Raw genomic sequence first — 16,247 nt, 5'->3', positions numbered from 1 at the left:
CTTCTTTTATGCAGAAAATCTACTGTAGCATCAGCCCTTATAAATGTCAAGTTTCCCATGCTCATCTTTAACACAGGCTTTTTAAACTGTTCAAAATCTGCTTTAAAAAGGTCCACGAAGCAAATTGTTTAAAACCGAAATGACACATGACCTAAAAAAGACTGCCCCACTTTCTGAAGAGCAGTATCACTCAAAGTATTCTGAGTTTTTTGCTGGTTTGTGTTCAGACTCAATACTCATCGTTAAAACAATGTGTTCTGCCAGTAACTTACTCCAGGGAAAAATTGGTAGCATTCTCCAAACCAGTGTCTGCATGTCCAACAGGCTCAACTCTGCCCTTGTCCTCCTCTGTTCGATCTTCATCCTAGATATTAAAAAAAAAAAAAACCAAAACGTTTAAACCTAGGTTTAATAGGTTAACTCATTTTAATAATGCCATTTTACCATTTTCAGATTATTGAGGTTACCACAAGTGCAGTGGAAATGTGTGCTTCCATAACTACAATAATCTTTCCTGTTGCTGTCTGAAAATGTAAATTGTTTTTTGTCACTTTATGCATTTTTGTAATGATGTTTACAGTTTAGTCAGTTTTATAACTAAATTTTACTGCAGTTGTAAAAGTAACGTCAAAGAAGCTATCACAGCCAGCACTTTTTTTTAGAAGGTACCCAAATAAAAGCACAAAATCAGCTGACGGTCAGCAGCGTTTGGGCAAACTCCTCCCAAGTTCTTTCTGGGCAGGTCACTGAGGACTTGAATTAATACATAAGGCAGCTCGCTCAGACTCATTTGCAAAAAGTCAAAAAAGATATAAGAAAATGCAGCTTGTTTAATTCTATAAAGTAGCAAGACCTCTTTAAACATTTTATCACAGGCCTTTACTAATAGCATGCCAGAAAAGGCTGACATCAAAGAGTTACGTGAGGCTCTAATGCTCACCAATTGATTTTATTTTTAATTTGACTTTCCAAAAAGTACATACATTATTCACCGAATATATAATTTTAATGTCAAAGTTGTGAATGCTGTACTTTCAAATTTAAATCAAGGTAATTCAAGGACTACCAGCAAGATCTAAAACCGTTCTTATGTCTATGTTACTTATTAGAATTCTACACTTTCAGTTACCCCCGTGACCAAACAGAAAACACTATAAAGTGTGAACGGTAGGTTTCAAACGATGACTTTGATTCTAGAGTTAGACTCATCAAGTCAGTAAAATAAGAAGTGATAGGTCATGAGTTCAGCACACAGAGTCAGACAATATATTAAATTATTGAAGAGATATTAAAGGCAGGCAGAGGTAGTTGGTAATGTCCAATTGACATTTCCAATGAGAATCTGCAAAAGCAAGAGGCTGGATGCATCAGGCTTCCACGGGCTGTAGATATGCCTTGTGCATCCTGGAAAGCAGCGCACCGCGTGAAGCCAGGCTACTTGAAGATTGATGATTCTGTGTTTTGAGAGGCTTTAATATGCACTTCTTCGTCATCTATCTCTGTTAAGCACTAGGCAAGTAATACATTTCAAAGGTTAACCAGCATCTTGAACCTGCCTTGAACTGCATTATGAATGGAAACAAGAACTCAAAATAAAATGTTTTCCATATAGTAAAATTTGCTTATAAGCCCAACATAAAGAATAATCCATAAATATGACACAAGCTAGTGTCATATTTAGTTCACAGTTCTGTATTTACTGATTTCAGATGAAGTTCTATATGTACCACTGCATAAGGTTTATAAATAAATAAATAAATAAATATTAAAATCTCCATGACAATTCTAAAGTTACATACAAACAGGTACATATAGGAATATTTGGCGGTTTTTCACATTAAAAAGAAGCATTCCACCTTTTTTTCATACAGCATCTTGCAGATCACTGTTGCTATGGGTTTCTTATTTTGAAGTTAGGGACACTGGTGATTGCGGAAAACTACATATTTATATTGCACTGAAGCTACTATCTGCAAGTCTAAAATCGATGTTAATGATGAAACACAATTTTGAATCTCAGCTATGATAAAAGGTCATCAGAAATTAATGTCATTTTGTTAATACACTGTTTTTGGAAATTTTCCATGTGTGGTCTTTTCAAGCAAACATACAGTAAGTATACATACATGTAAGAAGAGACTCAAATACCATCCTACTTATTAGTAGATATGCCTTTACTAACAAATAAACTTCTGCTTTATGCTGTGTCATTTTAGCAGACATCTACATGTGCACCATGTGAGCATCATTCACCTAGTACCACTTGGGTCCAACACTTGACCATCTTCCAGCCCCACAGGTTTTATCCTTGACTAGTCTAAAACAAGTCTGTAAAGAGAACTCCCCTTGCCCCACTCAGTCTTTGCAACAGTCCTTTGGTCTTGCTCTTGACAGCCCTACTTCCAGTGCCCTCCTGAGAAACACCCCACTGCGCAAGACTCGAGCTAAATCCCTGTGGAAATTCTTCTTTCCACCACTTCCCAGTCCTGATAGAACATTTGCTGTCATTCTCAGGGCCCCCTAATGTCAGCTAAAACTTAAGGCTCTCTGCTTGATGAACATCCCGTTTTATTTCCTTCTGTCCCACCCCTCCTGCCTATACCATACCTTACCTTTTAATATCAGCATATAACACATGAGAAACGGAAAGCTATGTGAAACAGATGCTATCTGGCACTGTCACATCTACTTTTCGTGCCTTTTGTATCGAGAATTATAAACACAGTGAGTTTTGGAACCAGGCTCACTGTCAGTTATCCAAGCAATTAAGAAACAGCAGCTCCCACACGCCTCTGTCTGGCTTTTCCCGGCCAGACAGATCTGTATCAAAAACATGCATGTGCCTGTAAATAGGTGCTTAGAGGAGGAATCACAACCTTAACGAAAGTGCTACCGCCATAATCAACAGATGCATGATGTACCCTTTTAAAAATCTTTAATATTACAGTAATCAGGCTCTCTTTTCTTCTCAAAATAACACAGATTTTGATTTACATTGAAGTGAACGGAGAGAAAAATTGGACACCTGCAGAGGGATTTGACTTAAAATTCTGATTTACTAAGAAAAGTAACTAGCTGTGAAAATCTCTGCATCAAGCAATTATTTCTTTATTTGGAAAGTACTTTTCTTCTGAAAGGCAAATTCCACCTGGATGTGCTATCATGAGAGAAACCAAGCAAAAGGACATTTAGAAGACCAAGAAAGTTTCTGAGAAGCCAGATGGATATTACTGCAGACGTTTCTCAGAAATAACTAATTTGAGCCAACTCCCAAACTTGCAAGGCTTCTTTTCTCTCTATAAATAAACACCGATTCCTGCTATATCGGAAGATACACCTTTTAATGTACAGACACTACAGACAGAATTATATTTTTTTCCAGAATCAAAATTAAGTCATCAAAATATCATTTCATTTTTAAATGCACTTCCACACACCCTGATGCATTCAGTGTAAAATGCCCCCAGTCCCTTTTTGCTGAGATGACCCAGTCAGGGCTTCTCACTCCAGCCTCGCTGTGCCACCAGACATGGATATAACTGTCCATAAAGCACAGATGCTGCCTGTCATGTATTTAGGGTACTTATATGGAGATCAAAAAATACAATTGCACCAAAAAGAAAGCAAAGTTCTTAAAATTTATTTTAGTTTAAGAGAATTAGGAATTTTTGAGAGTTATTTTCACTTCTAAATGGATCTGTACAAAATTCCTGTGTCTTGTAAGAGACAAGTTTGTGCACACAGTAGCAGATTCTTGCAAATATGTAGTTTATGTAGGTGCCAAATCAATTCAAGCCATTGTTCTAAATAAAACAAATAAACAAAAAAAAACCCCAAAATTATTTTCATTATTGTTCCAAGATCTGTAATAAAATTAACAATTTAAAAACTCTTAACTCATCAAAGTAGACTATTAATACTAGGAGTTTTGCATACAGAAAGGTACATTTCACAGTTCACCTGCACAGCATTAATGAAATAGCTAGGAAAAGTTGCCAATTTGTTTTACATTTTTGAAGAAAATTTCCTTCTTAGCTCTTAGGATTACAAAATCCTCAAAGTTAAAAAATGTTAGCATTATGCTTGCCAACAGAACCTTATTCAATATATATGAACCCAAACAGAACCTTTAATTACATTTTCTGATATTATTTCTGAGTGAAGACTGCCTCGTTTAATTTCCAAAGCTCAAAAGCAGCCATGCCTTCCCTATCTTACTGGACATTTTATCTGTCATTACCAAAATATCAGCTCCTGCCTCTGATAAATCCACAATTACTACCAGCCACTACTTCATCTTCAAAGAAGCACTTTCCCACTCATCTCTGCTGTTCGATACACTTGTAATGAACTCCCCCAAAATGTAAGCAGAACTTCTTCACATTCCCTCATCTTCTTTAGACGATTACCTGCAGAAAACTCAATAGCAGCCAAGGAGTCTGAATAAAGTTAGTGTAGTCACTTAAATTCCTACACGTTTCATTTGTGCAGTCTTCATTTCTAGGTGCCTGGTCCGAGTAAGTGCTGATTACAATCTACTTCAGCCTGACACAATGGGAAATGGGCTCTGGAGGCACGGAGGAGTTCTGTGCAAATCTGTCTTCTCTGAACACTTAATCCCATCTCTCAAATTCTAAAGCACCATCTCCATTCTACCAATAACTGAAAAAAATGGGAGTAATGCTGTTTGGGTTGGGTTTCTTTTTCAGTTCAGAGGGATATAATAAGTATTTCATTATTGTCCAGAAAGTGATTGGGTATTTTAGTGATAATGGTTGTATGAGAGATAGTAACTCTGCTTTCAACTGACTTGAGCACTCCACGGCGAGGTCGGCAACGCTGACCAACCAGAGAAAAAACTGCCCCGTCACTTGGGTAAGCAGTAAGTACCCTGTGCACTGAATAAATCCAAATTAACACGAAAGAAAGGGAAGATGCAAGTAGAGATTATCACAATACACGTGTGCAAGGAGCTGTGCTAAGATTTCATCACCAACCTCCTCGTTCACTTCTGCAACCCGCAGTGTTACATCCATTCCTCTTGTGTCTCTAACTGCATCTTCAACACCAAGTACAGGCTCCTTCTTCCAAACCCATGTCTTCCTGCCCTGACTTTGCTGTTACTCCCAATTTAGAGAGCTTAATCCTCCACCTCGTCTGTGTGCCGAGAAGGGGATTATGGAAAGCCAGGACAGCCAGGGTGCCGTGCCCAGCCCCATCCCACAGCAGGGGCAAGGCAGCATCGCAGCCAGCGCAGCCCCACCGCGGTGCCCTTCCCTTGGAAAGCAAGCTCAACCACGTCAAGTTTTAATGTATTCAGTGAAAAGAGGAACTCTGGGAAATTTAGCTGTAAATTGTAGTAAATCTGTTCTCATTGTACACAAATGAATTTTTTTTCTGACTTGTGAAGTTGTTAACTGAACAAGAGATCCAGCCTCAGGAGAGAGACGGGCTCACATGGGCACACAAGAGCTGCACAAAGGAACTATCTTTTAATCTTTTTTGTATTTTTACTAGTCTGCAGAATAACTGTAGCTAAGTATTTTTGCATGGGGTGGATGTTCTCATTATACAACACTTCTAGCATTTTTACTGGCATTAGCAGCAAAAAGGCAGGGTCTTGAAATGGCAAACATTGCAACCATCGCGGTGAAGGGGCACAGCCACCAGTGCGAGCAGCACACGATACATGTATCAGACACACACTCCTCTGCAAATAAAAGCCTTTCAATAAACAGCCTCTGTGTTTTTGAAGAATTCATACTTGTTTGTTTTTTAGCACTTAATTTTTAAAACTTTAGTGTAGTGAGTGAAAATACTATAAATACCAAACAGAAAGGAACAGTATACAACTTCCAACAGGTACTTTGGATTTTAATGTAGAGAAAGACACATTATCAATAAAGAAACACTCCTGTAGGACCGCACACCAGTATTTTTTTCCCCAACTGGAACACAGCAAAGATAACGCTTATGTTATTAAAATATGCCCTTCCCTTCATCTTTCCCTATTTATTCCCTTGCACTTCTTTGTAATGATTATGGAAGAAGAGACTTTATTTGCTCTTAGTCTCCTGGCAGCCGTGTTTTATAAATGTTTGTTTGGTCCTTGCAACATAAAGTAGGTTCTCTCTCTGTACGATCAGACTTGATAGGAAACTGCTCCTAAGGGACCTATTTCCCGTGTCTTAACTAGCACAAATATACCAGCGTCAGGCTTTTGTGCTAATGTTCTCACTTCTTGATTAACCGGCCAAATCTCCAGAGAATGGCAATTTTCAATCAAAACTGAAGAGCAGTTAGAAAAACTGCACATGGGGAAAAACAAAAGTTATTGAATAAAAAAAAAAATGGGGTTTCTCTCTCTTGAACACACACATATATATGCACAAATAATTAGGTAAGAGCTTTGGGTAATCCACATCAGTCCTACACTAGGTGCACTGCTATTATCAGTAATCGAGGGAGCGAGAGAGGAGAGAGAGAAACCTTACATAAAATCATCATCCACTTAAACAAACAAAAAAAAAATATCACAAAAAACGATCGAATCCCTATGTTATTCACATCCTTGTGCAGGATGATCATCCCATAACTAGAAAGGCAATATACATAGAGTTTCTATATGACTCACTATTCTAAAATGAAATTTGCCTTCCTCAGTCAAATCAGTGAATAGATACCACAGAGAGACAGAGGAGCACAGAATGGAAGGGATTTCCCAGGTCTCCGATGAATATCAAATTCATCCCCTGCTATCACAGGCAATCATCTCTTATTTCCCATTTAATAAACTGATCAAGCTGAGCCTTAAAACTGGTTGGCTTCATGAAGGCACTATTTCTGTTATGAAGCGCCTTGAAAGGAAATGTTTTTATAGATTTAAAGAGAGATGTATTTTATTTCCTATTGTCCAAAAAGCAGAACAGCAGAGAGCCAATAAATGTAATTTGATACAACCTTCCTTTGACAAACCTATATGACACTTCATTCAGTTTTGATTAACTACCATTTTTTTCATGACTAATGACTCTTTTAAAAACATATATTAAAAGCCTTTTAATACTAATAAAAACTGATCAAGCCCTGTAGCATCTCAATTCTTTTTCAGCCTGTATTAGTTTCGAGGTTCAGATGTTCGTAGTCTTTCGGGGACCAACAACCTGCGATATGTCACTGAGATGGCACAGACGTGGCACACACCTCTATTGCACAGCTCGCCAGGCTAATGGCAGGAGCACATCACAAATACTGCTCAGACATTTAACGGAGCTTCCACTAAAAAAGCTTTTTACTAGATGATGCTGCAGTTAATTCTTTTTTACAGTAGGCACTGCAGACAGCACTGAAAAGTACAAGAGCCTTTTAAGAGTTTTAGTAGGTTAGATAAAAGGTTTTCTTGCTAGTGAATTTAACTTGAGACATTTTGCTGGTTCTGCTTCTTTACAGTAAAGAAAATCTCAGACATGACCTTACAGTGGTAGCTTGCCAACAAACAGCATGAAATGCATTAAAACTCCAAGGGGGTTTTTTGCTGTTGATCGAACATGCTTGTTAATTAATGTAGCTGAATGGTCTATGTCTACCAGCAGAGAAAGTAGAGTGAGGGGAAAAAAAGGAAAAAATAAAAAATTGCTAATACTTAGCAGCTAAACAAACCCACACAAGGGAAACGACACAAAATGGGATCTGACAGAGAAAGAAAACCAGAGTCATGTCTAAAGCAACATTGATTCTCAAGCATTTCACAATGTGTATTTGTAATCATATCTCATAGACTGCATTTGCTGTTTGGGTGAAAACAACATTTGTTTTCCCCAGGCTGAGGGCATCCCACTCCAGACCATTTTAGCGACTTCTCTGGGACTACTGACAGTCCGAGGTGGGAGGCAGAGGGAGGAGGTGTGCTGTAAAGTGATAGCTACCGTAACAAATCCATACATCAAGGTTCCTCTACAGATGGCAGATATCAAATGGGTAACAAAAATGTGTAGCTGTTCCCACCAGATCATATATAAGGGACATTTTAAGGAAGACTCAAGTGTTATTGTAGCACAACAACCATTTCATGGCCAGCCATTTTGCAACAACTCTAAGTCCAGAAATAATATGTATCACCATAATACTTATGGCATATTAGAAAATATTATAACGATGGTAATCCAGTGCCCTGAATTTCTGTTCATTGACAAATGGGTACATTGTTGCCAAATTGAACCTCGTAACACCTTGAGGATCTATTTCTCATATCCAACTTACCATGCCTCAAGCTGAAGACAACATCGAGCCCTTTGTTACCAACCTGCTATACGATAGTGGGAAAAATCACTTAAAATTGCATTTCTCATTAAGAAGTTGGGGATAATACTCCATGCTTGCAAGGACAAATAAAGACAAGACACGTGGATATGACACTTCGAAAAGCAGTAATATTAAAATAGATCTTAATTGTCACAGCAGCAGCTTAGGATGCTGAGCCACAAAACGCCTCTTCTTGTTCAAAAGTACCAGACGAGCTTCACCTCTTCCTTTTCTTACCACCTGGTAACATTAACATATGTCCATAATGTATTTTTTAAACATTTTTTTTAGATGCAAAGTTTCTGAAGATTTACAAAACTCGAGACATTTTATCTCATAATGGATTTGTGAGAGAGTTCCCTTACAGAATGACCCGTAAGCAAAACCAACCATGGCCAACGGGAACAGCCAGAAAAGGTTTGGCATGACCAGACAGGGCATCCCAGGACTCATGGTATCATCTGTTGGGGAGTCTGCTGAAAGAATTTTTAAAAAGCAATGTGTAAGAGAGAGTCAACTAAAATATTAGATCCAACAAGAAAGTCCTAACCTCTCGTGTGCTAAATATTCGAAGTTCATAAAGCATGGATTCCACACTTCCAGTATTAACCAAAGCATCTAAGGGGCTTTCTGAAGATCTGATCAAAAACAAATTCTAGATGTGTCCATTGCATTACACAGAAAAGCACTAATCTCAGATGCATGTACAATTATATCAAATTACCTCAAATTGATTGTTGCCTTAAAAATAAAATGGCTTCATTTTGTGTAACTGCCTAGTTACGGTTTTTATTCTGCTTTCTGTTTTTCCTCAGGATCCAAAACATATCTGTTTCACAGGCGAAAGTCTATACTCTTTGTTTGTTTTAAATAAGGCTTATCTACAGACTATTTCCATGTTCAAATCTCTGAAATTCTATACTCTTGTCATATGATTCACAGACTGACATATAGACCACCAGGATCTGCCAGTGTAAAACAAATATTAGGGTTCATACTAAATACAGATTCAAAGTCCTACTTTGATGTCAGAGTCATGGGAAATATTTTTAATGGAAACAGTTATCAGCTTTACTTGAAACTAGGCTACAATTATAGGTCAATGTATAATCAAATTCCCCTGCAAAGTTTAGCCCAAAGGCCAGGTCTGGTTTTGTGCAGGCTCTTTTATCATTTACCTTGAATAATGCAGAAATTACCTCAATTACAGAGACATGCCCACACGGTGAGCCAACATGAGTGTGGCACTTGCCATGTAACAAACACACTTCTGATTGATGACTTCATATACCATTTATTTTCCCTTTCAGCGTGTTAACTGATGCATATATATGCATCTATGTATACCACCACCCCCTATGGTTAACTCATATCATACCCACATACATAGAGAAAATTGTCACTGCATTGGCAGCTGCTTTATTTGAATTATTTGACAACAGGAGTGCTTTTAAAAAATGAATTCCATTTTTCTTTGAGAAATTGAGTTCTTCCTACTCCAGATTCCAGGTTATACAGATCTGGGATTTCAGGACCAGCAATAAACAAAAACTTCTAAATATACGTATATTTTTAGAAGGTCACAACAGCAAAGACATTATTTTGTTTTTGAAGTAAAAATAAACTCCTGTACAACTACAGTGTGTTTATATTTTCCACTGAGTAGTCTAAAGTAGGTCAAGTTAGGCACATCCATTAGCTCTCCTATAAATAGATCCACACTGAGTTCACCTGCTTGTAAGTAATGTAAGTAATGTAGAACAACAGAATTTTAAATATTTTTTCCTTTAATCTGACAAGTTAGCATATTCTGTAAATAGACATTAGAAAAACCAAGTCATTAAGTCCTGCATGATTTTTAAAGCTGAAGAAATGACAATGGATACATGGAATTGGGACACACACTTTTTTCCCCTGCAAAAACCCAACGTACATGCCTCCACCTATAAGTTTAGAGATCTGAAAGACTTCTGCAGAGATGTATTATAGATGAGTCACATAGTTTCCCCTTGATATCGAGACAAAGGAAAGGAGAAAATTCTGCATAAATCACTTAACATTTTCCCTGTAACGCTCCTGAATATATTACTATTCACCTCACCTTTTCAAAGACCGTGATTTTCATCCTTTTGAGGATTTTTTTCTTTTTCTTTTTTTTTTTAAGATACAAAAAGCATTTCTTATTTAGCAACTTGAATTTGTCATTAGGCAATTTTCAAACAGGTCTCATAGCTCTTTTATCCTTATTCTTTTCTTTTTTTCTTTTTTAATCTGAAATAGTCCCTTGTTGCTTGATTTGCAGATCTGTATCAGCACACGAGGATTTCACTACCTTCAGCCAAGTACAGAACAGTTCGATCCCCTCGAGTACTGAACGTAAGAGTCAATTTAGAAGCAAGTTAAAAGTATAGCACTCTGGTCTCCATCACACAAAACATCATTTTACTCGCACAGGCATCTTAATAACAAAATTCAATTCCAGATATTTTTCTCGGCATGGATCCGGACTGTTTAGAGATGACATCAGAAAGCTTATTAAAGGCTTGGCTTTTTAAAAATTTAATTAAAATATCTGTTTTCCAATAATGTAAAAGTCCCTACATTTGTGGGATTTTAGAGTGTGTTCCTCAACTTTGAATTTTGTCTCATCTAGGAAACATAATTTTCAAAGGTTTTGGGGTTTTGTTGCTAAAAATCATGCCATTTATTTTGCCCAAAAAACTAAAAAAACCCACAATCATACTATTTTATTGTTTTGCTAAAAGAAAAGTACATGGCATTCATTTACATGGTGATTTATCTTCAGTTGTCATTTGCTAGGATTTCCTAACATATAGCTTCAGTTTATGACTTCTTTGTTTAAATTCCTACTGCTGGAAAGAAAAAAGTACCTACATATCTGTTTTAATGATGTTTTGTGTTACACACCATGTAGATGGACAAACACACCTGAGCTAAGGGATCCCTAACTTGCATAGCTAAATGTTAATTCTTCCCATTTCAGCTCTTCCTCCCCCTAAAAGACCAAAACCAGGCAAGGTCCCACCCCAAGTCCCAGGGGAAGAAGGCAGCTCCCAAGGGAAGGGAACACCACGAAGCAATGCAGGCACCTGGCCCTACTGTAGAGGCAAGAGGCACCCAAGCCCGCTCTCAACTGCTGTGCAAATTCTGAGCAATAAGAGTCTACCATTTTGCAGTTCTGTCTTTTACTTCTCTTTTCCGAATTCCACAGTTGTGTGCCACTTTTCGCTTCTCACCTCATTCTTCACTGAGAAACTCCACTAAAATTGCTTTCATTGAGTTTCCCTGTTATGCCGTAGCATTTCGTTTTTTGGTCTTTTGCACAACACGGATTTTACCTTAGGCATCAAACAAATTCACCATTTTAATAACACAAAATACTATGGCATTTTTCATTGTTCTTTGCTCAATTTGTTTTGCTGAAGTCAACATGAAAAACAATTTCAAATTTCTCAGTAAATGCTTCATTTACGAATGCTCCATTCCCAGTGCCTACAGGGTTACAATCTGGTCTATGACAATTTTATTAATTTTTTAATCAAAAGCATTAAATCAAATTTAAAATAAATAGTACTCAGTACTTCTGTAGTGCCCTCCAGCACAGTATGGCAAAAGCACTTCATGGACAATAATGGCTTTAGCTTCACTGCACCCTCAAGAAGAAGATTAAAAGTCATTCTCCAAATTCTTTCTTTATTTCAAGAAACTGAGGCACAGAAGATTTCTTTCCATATTTTTAAGGTTCATCTCCAGCCTTAGATGCTTTCAGTTTGGGGTGATCTCTCAGAGACAGACAGAGCCTTACTTTCAGAAAACCATAAAATGCTCACATGTATTCCTTAAGCGAACTGAAAAGGACACTTTGAAAAACGAAAAAGCACTAACCAAATTTCTCAAAACATCAAAACACCATCAAGACTCACGACTGCAGACAGTAAGTCATTGCCTGTTCAGGGCAGCAGACAGGACCACAGGTCCCATCGGGCTGGAGAGAAGCTGGTGAACGCACGGGCTCCTTCGGAGCAGTCAGGTCCTGAGCCCACACCAGCGTGTGCACTGCTCCCTATCGCACAGAACTCCTACACAATACATGATGAAACACCATCAACTGCCATGCCACATTGCCACCACCACTGCCTCACTAAACTCTTCAGGGACACCAAAAACCTCTTGTCTGAACTGTACTGAGGAGCAAAGTGTAGGATACCACACATAGATCCATAGCTCCAGAAGCAATCTGCTTCTCAATATAATTAATTTTTTTAAACTTCTTCTCAGAGACCTTATTTCCATTTGTGATTCTTTCCCTTCCTTTTTCTCCCCAAGTCAGAGCAGTAGGGATGAATTCAGCACGTGAGATGGAGGCGCAGTACTTCCACGCAATTGTATTTCCATTGTGTTGCCCATAATAACACCCCAGCCTGGAGCTCCATCATGCTGCAAGGCCAGAGCAAGCCACAGGCGGGGTCTGTTGAAAGAGGCAATCCCACCTTGTCGTCTCCCCAGACGGTCATGATCATCACTGGATCCCTCTGTCCACCTTCTCCTTTCTGCTTATTCAAGCATTTGTATCATTACACAGAAGATCTAAATTAAAATTAATGTTTAATAAAAGCAATTTTAATTGGTTACGTTTCCCAGGCTGGTCCAGTTCAGTCTAATTAACAGTCTCATTAAAGCTTAGGGAGGCACAAGGGAGGAAGCAAAGCAAAGATTGCTTCTTTCAGCAGGAGAAATGACTTAAAATGCCTCTAACACTGTGGCCTCAGACCGTTGTCTGAAAGGATACTGTTCATCTGCAGTTTCACACACAGCTCCAGGCATTCAACATTCAGTAACCTGCACTGCTCCACATCCAACCTCATCCCTCTTCTGTTGCCTCCTTCAAATCCTACCTATTTTCAACTAATCTAAATAATTGTGTCTTGTTTGCCGAAGTTGCCATCTCAGCACTCTCCTTCTTTCAAAACGAGCGTGCTTTCCAGGAATAAATCCCTCTTGCCCTTGTATATTGCTGACCTATTTTCCATAATTGTTTTCCTCTCTGCCAGTTTCTAATCTAAAGCAGAACTTCATTTGTCACAACATAAATAGTTACCTAAACAACTTTATACAAATTACTCAAATTCCACCGTCTTCCTTAGACGAGATCAAATTTAGACCGACACACAACAATGCTTTTAAGTGCTATTTCCTGAGTTCACTAAAAGCTAAGATGCATAAACAGAAGGAAAAAACCCACACATTCTGTGGTTTAATTCCTCTTCATCCATCCCACTCAAAAAAAAACCCCAAACCCTAGAAAAGAAAAGGTAAAGGCATAGAAGTCATATACACATTAGAGAGGCAAGTGCTTCTCTTCATGAAAAAGGCACAACACTTCATCCATAGATGTCCACATAAACACTCTTTTAAGGCTAACAATAGCATGTTTGGGAACAAAATTCTCTGAGGAAGCATAACAACTTGCGTCATGTAGGATTAAAAGCAGGTAGACACTGTTAAACCCCACATTTAAACATTCCAATTTTGATGTAAGGTTTCCTTCGTTGCCACCTAATCAGTTATAAACTAGCTAAAGCCAAGCTGAAGGTTTCCAAATGTACAGGAACTTGCTATCAATTTCCCATAAACCACACTTGAATCCCAGACAAGCCAGTCAATGAAGCTAGTCCAGTCTGAGGTCTCCTTGAAGAAATCTTTATTTTGCTTTAACCCTTCACACTGATTTTCTGAAACTGGAAAAAACCTACTTTTAGTAAACCAGGGGAAGCAAGCACTATTATCCTACCTTTCTGAAGCTTTCTTTTGTCAAACTATGAAAGGAAAGCTTGAAGAAACCTGAAGAACAAATGCTGGGGTTTCAGAAAGAAGCAACTTTAGAAATCAAACTGCACTAACACTTCTTCCACTGCATCCCTGGGCAGGATCTTCGGGCACTTCCACTTTTACAGAATACATAGAGTTTCAGACTAACCAGCTGGGCTAGTCTAGTTCCTCGTTATAGCCAGCTCTGGCTATTTCAGAGGACAGTGCAAGAGCCGCTGTAACAGCTAACTCATGTAATTTGCCAACAGGCTCTTCTCTTGTCCATGGGAAGTTCAGCTTGATGTCATTAGGACTGGAGTGTACTTTGTACTTCCTCAAATGCCAGCAAATTTGAGAAAGGACGATAATGACCTGCCAATACTCCTGACTAGATGGGAAGGAGAAAATCACCTGCATTATCATCAAATCTAGGAAAGACTAGAGAGTGAACCTTTGAAATAAGATAAAGGTCACTGTATCTTATAATTAAGAAGCAATTCAGTATAAAGGCAAGGCCAGCTGGAAAAAAATGAAATTAAGGTTTGGTTTCCCACTGACATTAATAAAGCTCATGGTGCTCACACAGAATGACATGATTTGAAGACAATATGGGGAGAAACAAACAGACGAGTTCAAAAATCTGTGAATTTTCATTCACTAAAATCAGCAGGTAAAAAAACAAACAACAGAAAGAAGTACGTTTCACAAGTGTATTCTAGACAGTGTAGGCAAGATGTATTCTTACAATTAATGAAATGCACTTGTCTTTCGCTCCTTACCTATGACCAGGTTGAAGGCAATAAAGAACAGAGAAAAAGAACGAGACTGTATATACACACAGAAACAAAAGAACATTAAAACAATCTTTAAAATAGAAAAGCTAAAACTTTCCTAAGGGACTGACAGCAAGATAATGTTACCTAAAGAATTAATAATCTGGAAGAGAAAGTTAAAAATAAAGTGATGAAATTTGCCAGTGAAATACAACTTAGGTTTAAAACAATCTTTTAAAACATGATCAATGAGTTTTGTGAGACTTTCCAGATATATATATCACCCTGGTGGACTGAGAAGCCTGGTGACTGAGGAAATTGAAACTTGAATAAATATAAGATAATGTGTTCTGAGAAATGCAATCTAGTCTAAGCCTCAAAGGGAAGAATCTTAGAAAAAGTAGCATCTCTCAAAAAAACCCAGCAAAATCACCAAAAAATAAATAATTAATCGATGGTAATACTGAGGTAGATTTAATATATCTGTTTTTACTGCAGCATCAAGTATTTTTGCAGCAAATTTAGCTCTAAAAGTAATTTCAAATGGCAATTCCCAGTCTTCTGCCCTCCCGGAGTAGTATGGATGAATATTAATGTAGTATATACTTACACTGTGGATGAATAAAAACAAAAGAAATGGGCAACTGTATGACATCAAATATTAATGAGGAAATCAGTCAAAAAGTGTAAGTAGCAGTGAGAACAGCAGATTACTGGAAAGATGTCCATACTCTTCTGCCTTACTTACCAAACCCACAGCAACTTCTGAGAGAGCAGACAGAGTATGGCAATGATGTAACACACATGCAGGTAAACCATGGTCTAACAACTATATAGAAAAGCACTTTATTTTACCCGTTTTAAATGAATTCCTGGTTTAGCCAACCTACACATAGCACAAACTATGCAATGCCTGAAGTAGAGCAGGACAACTGGAAATTGTTTCTCTTTATGGTGGAAAAGCCATGTAGGTAGAGAGTATCTAGAAACACAGGAAATCACGAGAGAGGACAAAGTGTGCAACCCGTGTATGTGGTAGGACAGCAGAGACATCTATGCCCATCCACACTTAGACTGGTCAGACAAGAAGGGCAGACTGAGAGGTTCCTTCTGCTGTCTTGTGGCAAAGGGTAAGGAGCATCTCTTGTGGTTTATGAGACCGCATGCTACCACAGACATCAGCTGGAGCAGGGCAGGCATGCAGACAAGAACTAGCATTCTAGTGGTGCATGTGCTGGAACAAACATATTTAAGCACTGAAAAGTTGGAAACTCTTTGTCTATGCAGTTCAGGACATCTAAACGGCTACTATGCACTTTCCTATCAAAATGAGGTAGAGTCAAG

The 16,247-nt window shown here is 38.1% G+C and overlaps 1 protein-coding gene across 7 annotated transcripts in view; it reads right to left on the bottom strand.

The window, feature by feature from the left end:
* The window catches only part of PARD3 (par-3 family cell polarity regulator), a 406,440-nt gene that overhangs the window by 224,909 nt on the left and 165,284 nt on the right, over nucleotides 1-16,247 (bottom strand). For all 7 annotated transcript variants that reach the window (XM_014945082.1, XM_014945087.1, XM_014945084.1 and 4 more), the window contains exon 5: nucleotides 273-364. In XM_014945082.1, coding sequence (XP_014800568.1) covers nucleotides 273-364 — 92 coding nt within the window. The remainder of the gene's footprint in view (nucleotides 1-272; nucleotides 365-16,247) is intronic.

Source organism: Calidris pugnax, unplaced genomic scaffold (genome assembly GCF_001431845.1).
Source record: "Calidris pugnax isolate Ruff unplaced genomic scaffold, ASM143184v1 scaffold54, whole genome shotgun sequence".
Taxonomy (NCBI): domain Eukaryota; kingdom Metazoa; phylum Chordata; class Aves; order Charadriiformes; family Scolopacidae; genus Calidris; species Calidris pugnax.
The sequence above is the reverse complement of the archived record's forward strand: the minus strand, read 5'-3'. Positions and strand labels throughout refer to the sequence as shown.